The 16631-nt window shown below is 42.6% G+C and overlaps 1 protein-coding gene across 4 annotated transcripts in view; it reads right to left on the bottom strand.

Moving 5' to 3' along the window:
* Positions 1-1273: 1273 nt before the first annotated feature.
* ZNF423 (zinc finger protein 423) overlaps positions 1274-16631 on the bottom strand; it is a 228052-nt gene continuing 212694 nt past the window's right edge. For all 4 annotated transcript variants that reach the window (XM_027879805.1, XM_027879806.1, XM_027879808.1 and 1 more), the window contains one exon: positions 1274-1913. In XM_027879805.1, coding sequence (XP_027735606.1) covers positions 1884-1913 — 30 coding nt within the window. In that variant the 3' untranslated portion in view covers positions 1274-1883. The remainder of the gene's footprint in view (positions 1914-16631) is intronic.

The raw sequence follows: 16631 nt of genomic DNA, 5'->3' as shown, positions 1-16631 counted from the left end.
TATTTAGGGTTCACAAACTTATCACAAGCCAAAATTTTGAGCCTAAACTCTTTCTGACTGTTCATGCAATGCTATGTCAGCAGAATAAAGAACATCAATCATTTGTCCCAAATGGGACATTACTTCATTTTTTTAAAGAAAGTTGTAAGTTTTTTCAAGCTAGGACAGCTCTGGTGCTTCCTGCTGTAGGGATGACCCTACTTTGGTTATGCCCAGTAGCATTCACTTACATGTGGGATGTCCCACTGTCCCGAAGGAGCCATGTGTGTACAACATGACTATCAGCACCACCAGCGATCTAAATGTTGAAAACATCATCTGCAGTGTCAACAAACTGTGCCCTTGCACTCGTTAATTAGCTCAATATATGAACTAATTTGGGCATTGACTACACATTCTTGAAAACATTTTTCCTACAAAATACCACTTACATGCTCCAAGCCCAGACACGGCCCAATGACAACCAGTTGTGCTCTAGTTCAGTGCAGCAATTTTGAAAGGCTCTGACTGTGCATGTTCCTGTGTCACAGTCTTGTGAAGCCTTGTACATCGTGGGAATGGGGAACCGCATCATTTCAGCTGTCACAACTGCTGAACATCTTTCATGATGATTATGACTCATTAAAGCTGGAGACACCATGAGAACTGCATCTCTCTGACTTTCCAGAGGTGTCCATGGTCCTTAAAATGACAAGTTTCTCTGACTGGAAATATAACTTACCTCACAACCATATGCTAAGTTTAAAAACAGTAAAAGAGAGCCTGGTAATTGGCTCTGTTAGGCTGCCTAATGGCAGCTACACAGAGCTACAATACTTGGGGGCCTAGAAGTCCACATGGTGAAAATATATAGCCTCCTACCACAGTCTGCAAGGCCTAATCCAATATCTGTGCATTTGTGTTCCATTCAAAAAGCTTCTTTTTAAATTTTTTAATATATTGGAACAAAGAAGCACAGAGGAAGGGTAAAGGCAGCTATAGGTCAGATCCCTCCTTTCTTATTGACTTCAGTAAAAATCAAGAATATCATAAGCTAGAAGGACCCTTTCATAGATGTTCTTACCTCACCTCAACCTACCGTGGAGCCTGGAAGGCGCATGCAGAAGTGAACACAATGCCAGACACAGGAACATGGCTGTTGGTTTCTCCCAGCCTTCCTTCCTCCTGGGCTGCAGAACGCTCTCCACCGTCGGGTGAGTGATCCCTGTGGCTCAGACACCCCAGCCGGCAGCGGCGATGCAGCAGGCACTGACAGACAGACAACCTCTGACGCTAAGCTCGTGTATTCCCTTTATTGAACTGTACTAGTTATTGCAATCAGATTAAGTCACATTTATAAAGCAGACCATCCAGTTGCACTGAAACCGATTATATTCATTACATAGTTTTAATCACTGTCCGGTGAACTGGCAAATCCAATCAAAGCATTAGTCTTTAATTAAAAAATTAAAAAGAAATATTCAGACAATAGCCAAGCAATCACATCACAATGCACAGTTACCTAAAATTGCAATTAAAAAGCAGTTAACGAAAAAGAAAAAAATCACACCTAATCTTTAACTATCAATATAATACAAGAAGCAACAAAGGGCAACAGCATCAAAGCAGATTTATCTAACACTATAAATTCAGTCAGAAGCAGAAGCTCTAAAGTACACTAGCTGAAGCAGGACAATAAAAAATACTGAGCATGGAATACTTTTAATCTCTTCCATTAATATTCATTTCCAGCTGCTTATAATAGCAGCGCCTCATGGCCAAATCATTAGAGTTTTACATCTGGGTTGCAAATGACACTTTGATTGGATGTAATGTTCAAATGGTCCTCCCCACTGTGCCACCGTCAAGTCTTCTGCAGAGAGGTGTCCTGTAGTGCCAGTGGCTCACTGTGCGTGCTGGCTCAATGTGTGGTTCTGGAAAGACGAAAAAAGGAGACATGCATGAGGGGCAGAATAATAGAAAGCATGCCCATACCCTCCCACTCAGTACCATTTATGCAGAGCTCAACATAAAAGCTTCTCAATTATTACAAAACAAAATGCAATAAAGAAAAAGTACTCATAAGTAACAGCTGCCAATATGACACATTTGCTTTGTTCTGACAGATCTGTTAATGCTGGCATGAACTTAGAAAAAAATGCTACAAGCCAAGTACAGCCATGCAGGCTTCTTCTCTCCCCCCCACCCCAGTACATATAAAGAAAATGGTAATACTTCACGGGCAAAAAACCCTGCCTTTAGGGATTCCCTTAACTGTAAAAATTCAAAAAAAAAGAAAAAAAAATCTGAATCGCAGGGGGAACCCTTGCCATATTTTACTCTTTTATTCTCACTAGTACCGGGTGCAAGTACTGGCAGCAAGAGACACCAGATTGTGACACACACTTCTCAGTCCAAGAAATACTTCGGCAATAACAGCTGAACCGCCCGCTCAGGCACCAGGGTAATATTCCCAGCAGAAAAAAGGCTGGACATGTAACCCAGAAGTTAAATCTCTTTAAAGAATTGACTTTGCTCTACACATTTCTTTCAGCAGTTTAGAGTCTCTTTTGTTCCCTTTTTTCCTTCTGGTGGATTTGTAATAGCCTCATGTCATCACAGTATCTCACCTCAGAGGATGCTGACCTGTCTTGCCATTTTGTGTAGGAGCCAATAAATTGTGGAGCCAACCTCGGAAGCGTATTTTTAGAGCAGTTCCAATTCACCTACATTTTGTGTTCTGACTAAAACCCCAGTCCTACACATAAGCTCAGGTTTATTTGTGTGATTATCCAATTATTTGAGCAAATAGAGAAGTGCTTCATAGTAAGCTTTTCTTGAGCTAGGTCCCCAGCATCCTCAAATATAAAAATTAATTTGCATTATTTTATGCCCAGGCAATTTCCTACTCTCCATCTGCCTAATAACAGAGCTGGGCAAGTCCGCCAGCTTGAAGAATAAGTTTTTAAAGACAAAATGAATTTTGAATCTAATTATTTATTTACAATGATGAAGCTTTAAAATAAAGTAAGATATTTTAACTTTTCATAAATCATCTGGTCCTTCTACACTATCCATATCTACATCCTGAGCAGGAAAAAAGCGCGATCCTTCGCTTTTTCCAGAGATGACATCTCCCTGATGGAAAGCGCCTGTGCAAAGAGCTAATGGGTGGTTGGCGATGTGGGGCCGGCAGCCGTGACCCCGTATGCAGGCAGGAGCATTTCTGGACTGTGCACTCCCAAAAAGTGACCACCAGGTGTCAGAAGTGCTGCTGAGTTCCTAAATGATGGCCAAAGTTCTCTGCGGTGCTGGGGTGGGAATTGGGCTGCATGGGAAGTGCGAGCAGTCCGGGCAGGAGATACCAGGCTGGGGTCCGGCCACATCACTGGGGTGGCAGAGGAGCCACAGCCACCACACTCACGGATGGAGCCCTTGAGAAGTGAAATACCAACAGCCAGTGATATCACAAAGCAACTATTTGTTTACCATAACACCGGCCCTCTGAGCACACCCCAGTCTGTGATGGTAAATGTTTCAGGACCACAAACCAGAAGTTGAGTTACTGTATGTGAATTGACAGCTGAAAGTCCTTTGCTTTTAGACAATATAACATCACCAAACATAAAATCCAGTGGCTTTTAATACATGGAAATTTTCCTGGCCTCAAGAAGGGATGACCTTTGCAGTGCTGGATGTTATTTTCAAGTCTAACAATGACTTCATGGAAGAGGTTGCATGGAGCCCTGCACACACAATGGCAGCACTGACAAGAAGCTTGCCCACTAAACCTAACTGGGGAAGCATGAAAATGTGAAAGAATACACAGGCCTCTCTGTGCTCAGACACACTCCTTGGCATTTTAACAATGGCCATTCCTTGTGCACTTCATTACAATTCTATTTTTAGGTCATCCTGAATATCAATAAAAAAACCTGAAAGGTTTACCATCTTCAAATTGAAAGAAGGGTTATTTGTGGTAGACAAATCCATACTTAGTTAGGCAGTGTCATTTAAAAGATAATGCACAATCAGCACTGGATGCATGACACACGGTCTACAGTCAGGGAACATGATTTCAAACTTGTGTGGCTGCTGCATTGATTACAACAGGCAGGTCAATAAAGGAATGGTATGTGGCTCTAAATCTGATAATGAAGCTTTTGTGGTGAGCCCTCCCACCTCAAACATCAGCTAATAACATGTTCTGAGCACTCTTGTGCAAGGCATATACTGGGCTTGTGAACAGAGCTTGTCAAAAACCAAACAAATTATACTCAAATGCTTCAGCCATTGAGAGCTGGGTCAGGTCCCTGTGCCACAAGGCTAGGACTGAAAAAAAAAACCCCAAAACAACCCCAAAACATTTCCCATACATAATTCTCGATTTTGTCTTCGTATCTCAGGAACGCACCATTTATTCCCCATGCATGCAATACAGACAATCAATATACTGGCCAGTCCCCAGACCAAGTAGTTAATAGGCAGAGCCACATTTTATACAGGACCTCACAAGTCTGCAATGCCTTCGGACACAAGAGCCTGTGTGCACCACATCCTTCCACTGCCTTTCTGAGCAAGTCCTGCACAAGCCATGTGCACAAACACTAAGTCCTACAAACCTGGGTGCTGGTAAGCACAAGATAAAGCCTGCATAACCACCACTGTGTGTGTTCAAAACTCCCATGAAAGCCCACCTGTATCCTCTGCAACCAGTATAGGTTTCTCACCTATTAAAATGTATTTGAGACCATACAAACATACTTTACAAAAAAAGTCTGGTAACCTGTGCCCCATGCATCTGCAGCTTATTGCAATTGTGCTTTGCAGATGTCAGAAAACATCTAAGGTGTTCAGGGCTCATGTATCTCCTCTCACATGTGTGTTTTGTGTATTTGACCCATGCTTTTCCAAATACCTTTGTTAGGCACTTCTGTGTGTGCCCACAGACACAAAAAATTTCCCTGGCTGACCAGACTTTTGGAGCAATTGAAAAACATGTAAATCCCGGTCCTGAGAAACCCTTTGATTTAGCAGAAACAGCTTTGACCCCGATGCTACACTGGGCTGTTCCAAGCAGCAGAAGGAAAATATAAAGACCAGAAGGGAAGGAGCATTTTGAAACGTGATACCACAGGAATGCTTCTAGCCAAGTAGCGTAAGGAAACTTCGCCCACCTTTCCAGCAGCAGGTTGGGCTGGCAGGAAAAAGCTCAGGCATGATTTTTCAACTCCAGAAGTTATAGTTTAAAAAAAAAAAAAAAGAAAGCTTAGTGGTGATTTCCAGAGGAAAACTGAGCAGCCACAAAAAGGAAGGCTCTCCAGGCACACTGGTGCGTGTGTTCGCACATGCCCACCGGCTCACAATGCCATCCATACACGGAGGTGTCTGGAGGCCGGCAGGAGGCAGGACGTCATTTGGAAGCTGAACAGTAAAAATGGTTCTTCCCAGCTCCTGTTAGACCCCCTGGCTTACACGCGGCTCACAGCTGATACCCCACTGAATACATCATTCTGAGACATTATTGCAGCTGGAAAACTCTACAGCAGCACTAAGTCACCTGTCAAGATCAAGTAAGTCACAGCTTATTTATAGGACAAGGTTGGAAAACCTATTCTTTTCTTCTCTTAATAATCATGCAAAATGGATAGCAATTACAATAGCTACAACAGTGGGAAAAATGCAACTAGCCCAAGCCTTGGGGCTGTCGCAGTGTTTAAGTGGAATTTTCTACTGGCTGCACAATCCCCAAATGAACCATTTATGGAAGAGTCTGTGACCAAGAACAGGGCGACGGACATTGCAGGAAATAAAAAGATTTCAAAGAATGGTTGATTATTGTCCGTGTAGATACTGATTGCTCTCCAGATCTTCCCTGGGGACACCCCCTGCCTGCCCTCTGGATGCAGATCAAGCCATTTGTGCAGGACATTCACAATGAATATTTCTCTGTTTCTCTACATGCACGATTATGAAAACACTGGCATGACAATCTCCATTTTCAGAGCACTGTGTCAAGAAGGAAAGCATCAGGCTTGAAAGATGATCACTTACAGCAGTTCAAAGAACTCTTACAAGCTGTATAAAGATCGAGAGAAAAAAAACACACACAAAAAAGCAGCACATGATGGAGCGAAGCTCCAAGCCAGGCAGTCAAGCTGGGAGTCTCCCACACTGCAGCGACGCTCACTGCCAACAAGTCACAGGTGTACTACACAGGAGCAGGTGAAAAAAATAAAATGCAACTGTGAGGGGTGTGATAATGGTTTGGGGCTATAACACATCCAGTCTATAGTGCCATTATGCATCTGTTACGGATTTAGATATTTTGTACCAGCCGTTTACAAGTATATTGTCTATGTGCATGAGCATATACACCTAAAAGACCATATGTTAAGAAGAAATGGCCCAACAAGGCTAGTGATGCCCACCACCCTCAGGTGAAATTCATAAGCCTTCTGCAGTGTTACGCAGAGACTGGGACTCTGATGAAAGGCCATAAAGCCTCTCTCTCCCCTTTCAAATCCCATGAAAATGAACAGAAACTGTTCCTTAAATAATTTCAACAAGAATTACGAAGATAATAGATTCATGTGACAAACAGCAGACATGAAAATTACCTGGTCATTAGCCATTGGGTGACCTATAAATCCCAGTATTTTTTTCCCAAAGTGTGGGGAGTCCTCCAAACCCAGGTGAGAGCCCAAGCAGTAGCTCCCTGCCTCTCACCACCTCCATGCCCAGGTTTGTACCCCGGCTTCAGGCACTGTCTGACTCCAAGCCCAGAGACGAGGGTCTTGGGGCTGTGCCCCCTGTTCCCCATTCTCTCTCCTCTGCCCCTTATGGAGCAGGGCTGGGGAGGGAAATCAGTCCCTCCTCTGACTACCAACACACACAGCTTGCCAGACAAAAACTGAACCTCGGAATCAGGCGCTGACTTGAAGCAAAGGCTGAAGTCTCACATTTGAACATATATATATATAAAAAGACAAAACAAAACCTCCAAATTGCTACAAACAGAAGTTGGAGTGTCTAAATATTTACGAAATACCATCTGCAGCTTTCTTTTTTTCAATGTTTTACATCTTTTGAATTCAAACTGGTCCAAAAATCTCTCAGCTGTTATTCCTCATTATATATCCATAAGCACAAACGCGTATGTGCACAGGTACTGTTTCCCTCTAAAGGCAATCCATAAAGATGAAAATCTTTATGCCTTGACTTTATAAAGGGATTACTTTAGGCAGAGGACACAAGGCGACCCTTGCTTTAGCCACTGGAGATTATGCTCTCTACAGAAAGCTGTGAGCCTTAAATTGGTGGTGCTTTAATCCTAAACTGGAGAGGCATTCAAGGGATGCCATGACCCAGAAGACCAAGTGGAAAAAAACTAAATTAAAAAAAAAAAGGCACACTGAAGAGGAAGGAGTGTGAGAAGAGAAACAGAAAGAGAGAAAGGGAGAGAAAAGAAAGCAAGCTTGCTTTACAGATTAAAACTATTTATTTTTATTTTTAATTTCTTTGCTACTTTCCCTTTGCTATCAGACTCTAAAGAAAAATCACCTTTGCACCCCCTTGTAGTTTGTATGTGCTTATTTTTAGAACTATTTGACAATTATCCAAGGGTCTAAGACTAACAGATGGCCTGTCTTAAAGCCTCATATGTTCACTAGTTTGCACTTCTGACAAACAGTAAATGTACTCAAGAGTGTGCCATAAACAGGGCTGAATGAATACTCAGAACACAATTTAGTTAATACACTTCATTAAAACTGATAGTGGTAACCAATGTTTCCCATAAAACCAGGTGTTAATTGCCCTTCCAGTTGTTTCAGGTAACTCTTACCCAGTGACATTTATATGTTTAGATTGTAGTTTTTCAGGCAGCACAGTATTACTTCTTTCCTTTCCCTTGGTACTTTACCCACTACATAAAATGCTTGTAACAGGTGAACTCCAAGTTATCATGGTATGCAATAAAAAAAAAAAATTGTCAAGCAAGACAGGTTCACATGTCCCTTCTTTATGTGAAGGATCGCTTGAAATGGAAGTAGAGGCAAACGAAAGGTGGCACATCCTCTGTGAAAGGCAACAGCTGCCTGTGTTACTGCTTCCTTCATCTCTGAGCATCTGATAACTTGCCATGTGTCAGTCAGTCCCTGTGTCAGCACACTTTGAGATGGCACTTCAACAAATGCAGGTAGAAAGCTGTCCTTTACAAGTTATTGAACCAGGAAAAAAATAAAAATCATTTTGAGTGTCTAAGAAAATATGCCTGGAGGTTTGGTGTCGCCTGAAAAGCAAAGTTGCCTGTATTCAACAGAAATAGCCACTCCTGAGTCACTCTGATGCTTGCACATGATTGGGCCAAATGCACCTTTCACTGGTACTGGGACACAGAAATACTCTCCTGTGCCAGGACAGAGCTGCCCCTGGCACCCCCAGAGTTTCTGTACTCACTGGGAAGGGTGAGCAGACCCCCAGTGCCTTCTCAGCTGGGGATGCGGCCCCCAAAAACCTGCCTGGTTCCTCCGGAGACCAGGACCTGGCACTTCATCTGGAGTCAATGGGAAGGTTCAGAACTCATAAAATATTTACAGGGCAAAAAAGCCATTCCACATGTGAGTGACTAAATGCTGACTGGTTTTTATTAATAAATCTCTGCCCGTGGCTGGAATGCTCCTACACTGAAAAGCAGCTGCCCGGGTGTGGGTCTGCAGAGCCCCTGCAGAGCCAGAGGCATCCCCGCCCGCTGCCGGCCTTTGTTCTGCACTGGGGCTGTGCTGCCGGGCTGCAGCGCCCAGCAACACACTCCCTCTGTTTTATCGCTGTATTACACTGCTTCTCTTCATTTTAATGTATTGAATATTATGAATATTGATTGGCATTTCTGTGTTATTCTGGTTTGAAAAATTACACTTTTATACAAATACCTTTCTTGGAGTTATTTTTTTTCTCCCAGCCCCAGCCTTTTCTCACACCAGCTAAGGGTTATTACATGATTTATGAATTTAATTTCGCTTCTAATTCAGGTTGTTTAGTCCTAATCAGACTTTGACAACTTACCTAACATGCTTTCCCCTTTCCACTTGAGACTAATAATTCTGTATCATCAGTCTTCTAGACCTGCCATCTCCTTCTATTCTTCCCTAAAAACTCAGAATAAACCAAGGCAAGCCTATTACAAGTGAACTCCGAGTGCAGACTAAGCCTGGCATAGCCTCTCATATTCGATTAAGTGCCTCACCAAAAAGTATATGCTTCTTTCCAAAAACACTGGATAAAATGCTGAAGCACAAAAGCAAAGCGAAGCCTTTGGGAAAATCTCCTTACCACAGGACTTTGGAAATAAAAACCACAGAGGAATACATTATTAAGAGATAACCAGAGTCTTCTGTTAGAGAAACTAGCTGTAAACACACCGTGATTCACTGAGGCACCCAATGAAACCAGGGAGCTAATAATACCTGTCCTGAGGGACCACACGCTCCTGAGAATTTCACTCAGAAATGCAAATTTATCAGCATCCTTGTGACTTGCAGTCTCCAGTATGCCATGAGCAAGATCAAAATAAGCTGAAGGAAAAAACTTATACTTCCTAAATATAAAGGGAGAGGGACAAATTTAATTACTATTGTCAGAAGGCCAAGAAACCAGAATACTTTTAGAATTCCTTCACTCCCCCCTCAGCCCCACTGTTTCTCCCTGACTGGATCCCAAAGCCCTCGCTAATTCCAAGAACAGAAAGGGCTTGCAGGATCCAAGCACACCACTCTGCTGACAACACTTGGTGCTTTAACCTGGGCTTGGTAAGTCCATGGTTTTCTGGGAACCTGGTCCTACAGATGCTCAGCGTCACTGCCACCCCTGTGGCTCCACTGATGCGTCACAAACCCGGCATGCAGCAGCACAAATGTCCTCTGCCTGGCTCTGAAATAACCCCCTAAAGCTGTCCTAGAGAATGCAAACACCCCACTTCCAGTCCACTTTCAAATCTAAGCCACACTAATTGAAGAAAGCATCTCCTGTCCACAAGTACACTCCTTTGCCTCTGCTACACCAAAAACCTCAATGCGTGCCCCAGGGCTGACCTGTTTTTATCTGCTTATTGGTGCTATTCAGGGAAGCAACGTTTCAAAACCATTTGCAAGAGGAACACTATTTTCCAGGAATCCTTCTTAAGTATTCCTCTCAAAAGCATGAATTGTTGATTTCTTAGAAGCCTATCTGAAGCTTACCTCATTAATCCCTCCTTGATCTAAGGTAAATCACATTGCCGAAGCCAGTTAATTGTTCCTTTCTGTGAGGGCTGGCATAATCATTGTGGAACAATTTGTGACTCCTTTAAACACTAAATGATTTGCTGATTGGGTCTTTATTATAGGACCAGGATGGTGTCCTCTCACACTCTCTTTTCTCAAAAAATACTCAGAGCAAAAAGGAAATGCTTTCCATAATAACTTCAGCAGTCACAAGTCAAAAAGCATAGACAAAGCTTCACTGAGTGATTGTTTCCGTGGGAATATAACCAAACAAAAGCCAGGAAATTCAAAGATGGACCTAAAACTTGCTCTGCTGTTCTCTGGTATGGTAAGGGTCACTGAACACCATCTGATTACTTTTTGTAGCTTTTTTCCCTGCACCAGTTAGGTATTCCTGGTGTAAAGGACCATATTCCTGTCACGTGGCCCCCACGAACTGCTCAGACTGACAAAATGGCTGTCATTGACCTGTCGCCTTGGACACTATTGCTGTTATTGCCGGTTCTCATTCCAAAAGGGGAATAAAAATCCTCCAGTGCAAGTGGCTCTACTATAAAATAGCAAGGCCACAGTCACAGAAGTGCTTTACATGCTGCCCCATTAGTATAGATGCCACCAGCACAGCAGAAATCTGCAGACAGGACTGTGCTCAGCCCAGTGCCCACTGCCTCAAGAAACTGACCCCAGAGGAGCTAGGAGAGTGAAAGTCATACAGGATTTGCTCTTGTAAGGAAAAGAGGGGAAAAAATATCACCAGCACAAACCATCTCCTCCAAGGCATCACAGAACAAAACAGCAAGGCAACGTTGCTGTTGCACTTGTGTGAAACAACTGGGTTAAAAAATGGGATTTTCCGCCAGTGCTACTCCATTACAGCAGTGTCACTGGTCTCTGGAAAATCTGCCTTCTAAACAGCAAGATGCCACATTTTAAACAATTGTGATTTCATGCAAAGACTAAGAGCATGTGTTGGCCCCAAAGGAGGACAAATTTTTCAGAAGTAAATATGTTCTAAACTACCTCACTGCTCCTTTTGAAGACACAATAATGTAACACACCGATGACAGATATGCCAGACACAGCCAAACCTCAATGCCCATGGCAATTTATTCAGGTTTAACTGTGCAGCAGAAACAAATGAGGAGGCTGGGTGGTCAGGCAGGAGTGTCCCCCCAGGACTGGCACAGTGTGGGTGTTGCTCCTGCACAGTGCAAAGCCAAGGCAATTTGGTTCTGCAGACTGAGGCGACCTCAGGGTGTCTGTCCCACCTGCCCAGGATGTGGCACAGAAGACACACGAGACATTCCAAAGTGAATCAGCTCAAGCACAGCTGAGTGATAAACTTGGGACTGCTGCTGCCAAATCTGGTCTGGCTCACGCAGAGTTGGGGTGACAGAGCCTTGCTGAACCCCAGCTGACCTTACACAGAGCCACGAGCTGTCTCAGCACTGATCCCATCAGCACGTTCAGTTTTAGCTCTATCATCTAGATTCTTCCAACAAAGCCCCATCACCTCATTGAGGATAGACAGTTTAGCATGTCGTAAGTTATTCCATTACCATGAAACAAGAAAAAGAGAACATTAACAATCTGTGCACTCAGTTCCTGCACAGTTCGGGTCACTGCACGTGTGCACCCAGCCCTACACCAAACACACCCAGCCCTGTTTCATTTCACATATGCAGAACAGGCACAACCTGGAAACAAGCTGTATCCTAAATTATATTATCTTTCTTCCTTTCTCTTCTGGTCAAAGGGAGGTATAAAACTACTCTCAAAATATGATGTTAAGGCAGGGTATCAATCACACAAAGTTTAGTATGTAATTGAATATACTTCTCTGGAAGCAACTTCAGAAAGAGCAAGGAGCAAAGCTGTTCCAGGGCCTTTTTCAGGTCCCTGAGCATAGGCTGGACTGAGAATACCGACAGCCTTCCCGACAAGAGCACGAAGGTGCAGGCAGTGACAGCCCTGTACCCACGCCCAGGTGCAGAAAGGCAAGCAAACTACTGACTTTCTAACAGCTCCTCCTCCTTTTGCTCTTCCCAGGCCCCATTTTTTCCTGGCCACTTATCATGCTTGCTCCATGTATCTGACCTCACAAAGGAATGAGAACAGGTAAGTGAGGATTTAGCAGGAGTCTCTACTATGATCTTTAAAATCCCCCTGGAAAAACTGGCCCTCAGCATGGAGTCACAGGGCAGGACCCCTGTCCTCAGCTCGCTCCAGCAACCAGGGGTGGAACCGCTGCACCCACTGCCTTTCACTGTCTGAGGAGATAAACCCTGGGATTACACCCTAAATCTTTTCCTTCCAAATCAGAGGTGCACTCAAGGCCTTTCAAATTTCTCCATGAGATTATTTTTCAGATTCCTTCTAACAATAAGTGATGGGGACTCCACCATCAGCAGTAGGCAACAGCAGTATAGTATCACTCCAGGATTTCCTGTCTGGAGTTCAGGCTTCACGTCTGAAATACAACACACACACAACATTTGTATGACCGAGGAAACACAAGACGCTTGCCACACATTTATTATCTTCCTGGGGAAATGATATAGAGGACAAAAGAGACTATATTTACTCCCTCCCCAGCTGCTTTTACAATCTAATAATTTATTTCTCCTGGACATAAATTTCAGATTTAAACGAAATCCCTGAAACCTAAAGATGCCACATAGTAGAGGCTAGGGCGATATTTCTTTCTGTTTTGGAGATGGGAGTGCTTAATGCATTGCTCGGTTAACCAGGAGCCTTAAAATTTGGGGGAGGGGATGGGGGGACAAGCAATTAGACTGTGGCAGGCCCTAAATGCAAATACAGGCAACTGTGATTACTATATTCATACAAAGAGTTAAAAATATCTGGTTATTAAAAATTATTTTCTCAGTCCATGGGGGTTTATCTAGGTTTAGGCCAAGATGTTTATTTTTTTCTGCAGCAGCTGTACTGGGGATTCTTTTACAACATTTTCCTTACACAAAAGCTATATATCATTCACATTTCTGAAAACTGAGGTGCTTTCTATGATGTAAGAAATCTCTGCAATTAGAAACAACCATGTCCTCTTTCAGAAAAATAAAATACATCTCCAAACCCTTCTAGCCAGCAACAAAGGTAGCAGTGCTCTTAAAGCCAATGTAAAAATCCAGGGTATAAATTCATGTTAACTGCTACAGATATATCCATCTGTTCGCAGACTAACTAGTGACTGAAACTGATGAATTCACTGAAATGTAATTTTCGAGTCTACTAGCGTCTGTTCTCTTCTAGTAATAAAGTAAATGCTTTTCAATAACTGTGCTGCTTTTGAATGCCAATTTCCATTTAAGCGGGTTCAGGTTCTCTCTAAAAAAAAAACCCTAAAATTAAAATAGCAAATGCCTTTTCTTTCCAAAGGTCAAACTCAGCTTTTAAAGAACAAGCAACATTTCAGCAAGGCAGAGAGGACAAAACTCCAATCAGATAAATGGGCTGTGCAATGATTGAGAACCACGGCTGCCTCAGGTTTCTGAATGGGCTGTAGGATAGAATTTGGCACAGTCTGATGTTGAAGCTTATATCTCTTTTACTGCAGACAAGAAATTCACTGAAATATATAAATAATGAATGTGGCTGGGGATCTCTGCTGGTACTACCGCTGGTTCTGCAAGATGCAGGAGCAGAAACATACACTGCTCCATGTTTTTGTTGTTAGGGAATCCTTGTTCTCCAACAATAAACACGGAATATTTTATCTGAAATGGCTTCTGCAGCATATACTATATAAGTTTCAGCTTCCTAAAAGTGCCAGCAAATTGCAGAAAGATAAGTTACAAAGACGTACCTAATTTGCTGTGATGAATTGTGTGCATGCTTCAGTGATCAAAACTGCAGCTGAGACCCATTATATTTAATGATCTAGACATTTCTTGTGAAAACACTCAGGCATATACTGCTATGTCTGGACAAGCATCCCCATTTTACTCTAGGAGAAAGCAAATGAAGAGACTGAACTTTTAAAAGGATGCTGTACACTACCCTTGATGAGCTCTTTAAAACTGAGGCTGATCAAGCTCCACTATGTTCCTTAAATAATGCTTATGCTCTGCCCTTTCCAGTGCAGCAACCCTCTTCCTTTGAAAAATGAAGTCAGTTCCTTTGGATGCTAGCGACACTTACAGGAGGCAACAGAGCTAATCTGTGTTCAGACCCCAAACTAAGTCCCAGGACAGCAGAAGAAAATCAAAGGGGCTGTAATAGAGATCTCCTCCCACCAGCAAAGAAAAACTCTGACAAGACTTTTCAGACAGAAAACAAAAGGAAAAAAAAATATTTGCCCACATATTACACAAGTGTTCTGTTTCTATTTTAAGGACTATGTCCTGCTTACAAAGGCATGTGCTATCAAGCTGGGTAGAGCCAAGCAGTGGTAGCTGGTTCTGCTGTCCCTGAGGACACTTTTCCCACACATCCAGCTGTGCCAACAGCCACGCTCACAGACCCACAGCTTACGGCCCCTTTGCTCTGAGGCTCTACACAGAGCAGCAGGAAACCCTCCTATAGGGACAGGGATTTCACCTTGTGAACATGTGAAGGACTTCTGAATAAAGGGTCTGAGGTTTCCAGCCCTTTACATCTGGCTCCTCCAAAATTTTCCTGCATGGTACTGAGTATATTGTTCAACCCCTGCCTTTCCAACTTTGAAAAACAGGAAAAAACAACCTCAGAAACAGTGCTGGTAAGCTTAATTCATTCATACTTATAAGAACAACGGAGATCTGCAGAGAAAAGCCATAGAATTTTCCTGCTACCACAGATGCAAGAGCTCATGTTCTCCCTCCCTGGTCAGTCTGAATCTCCTTCTGTCATTGTTCAAAAAAAACAAACCAAAAAACCACCACCAACAACAACCAAAAAACAAAACAAAACAAAACAAAACAAAAAAAACAACCAAGACATAAACACACATTTTGACTCCAGAAATAAGGATTTCAAAGTGCTATTTCATTCACCTGAGGAACTGATGAATACTATCACAGTGATAATTTGTGATAGTGTGGTAAAGAATGAAGAAAAGGTATTTGTTAATTGTTGACATAACAAAATTAATTTTCCGTCCCTAAACTTTTCCTCATCTCTCCTGTGAGCTCTGATGCAATGTTACTGACTGGCACTGCTGAAATGCCAACTTGCATTTCTCATCCTTAATTTCTCTCTAAATGTCATTAGTAATTGTTATTGCCAGACCAGAGAGTGCAATCTGGTCTTTCCAAAAGAAAATCCATTTCTCATTTCTTCTCCTGTGCTTCCTCCTTTTGGTCAGGATGGATGTTTAACACAACCCGTGTGCTTTGCTTCCAAGAGGATGGGAATGCATTAATGTATCTAAAACTACAACATTCTTGCTTTATTTATTTACATATAGTATGCCTGGATACTTATGAATACCAAATTTGATATTCAGAAGGGTCTTCAAAGCACATGTTTCAAAAACACTAACAAGTCTTAATTGAATAAAGCTAACAAGTAAGGGAAAGGAACACCCTTTAATCTGTGCATACAGACTCCTCTCTGGATGCTTCTATAAATTACTCTTTTTGGTAGGTAACAATGTTGTCAAATATAAAAGCACATTATACAATTTTTCTCTCTTTCTGTCGCACAGAAGAAAACTCTTTTCAGTGAGATGTGTAAACTGGTCTAGCTTTGCTCTGGATTAAAGTATAACCCTAACTGACCCACACAAGTAAAAGTGGTGTCCAGCATTAAGCAGAGAGGAAAGCTTAGACTTCTCTGTGCAAAGGAAAACCTGCCAGTGTAAAAAGCTGGCTCCTTGAACATCACTATGTATTAAGCCAGCAATTTGTACAGCACCTACAAAATTTGGTCTCCGGTACTTAAAGGCAAGTAGTACCTTGGCACTTTAAGTCAATTTTAGAAGGGACTCTGTCATGACAGATCTTTAACTGTGCTCCCCATAATCAGCACATCTTACAGTTCCATGTCTGCATTATATTTTGCAAAATATATACAAAGTAATTAATTCAAAGCTAAGCTGCATTTCCATATCCATTAACTAAAGGCATCTTATCTCAAAATAAATAGACATTTGGACATTTCCAGCCAGGAATTGTGCTTTCAATAAACACAATTGATGCATATACATTGTCTCTTGGCGGCTTACACTCCTACCCATCTGTTGGGATGGCATGGTGCCTACGCAAAAGTTGGTTGGACCCTTGCCCTAGGGCATAGATGACAGGCAACGACGGGTTTAGCTGGGCAGCCTGAGCACCAGATCCAAGTGCCATCTCTGCTGTAGGAAGCCCCTTCTGTGTGCCAGCGCTGCCACATTGGAACGACATGCCTCCTTACACTTGATCACACATGTTGACACTTGGGTGCGCT

The sequence above is a fragment of the Empidonax traillii genome, unplaced genomic scaffold, assembly GCF_003031625.1.
Source record: "Empidonax traillii isolate 1590-97213 ecotype Southwest subspecies unplaced genomic scaffold, ASM303162v1 scaffold59:size1551110, whole genome shotgun sequence".
Lineage (NCBI taxonomy): Eukaryota > Metazoa > Chordata > Aves > Passeriformes > Tyrannidae > Empidonax > Empidonax traillii.
The sequence above is the reverse complement of the archived record's forward strand: the minus strand, read 5'-3'. Positions and strand labels throughout refer to the sequence as shown.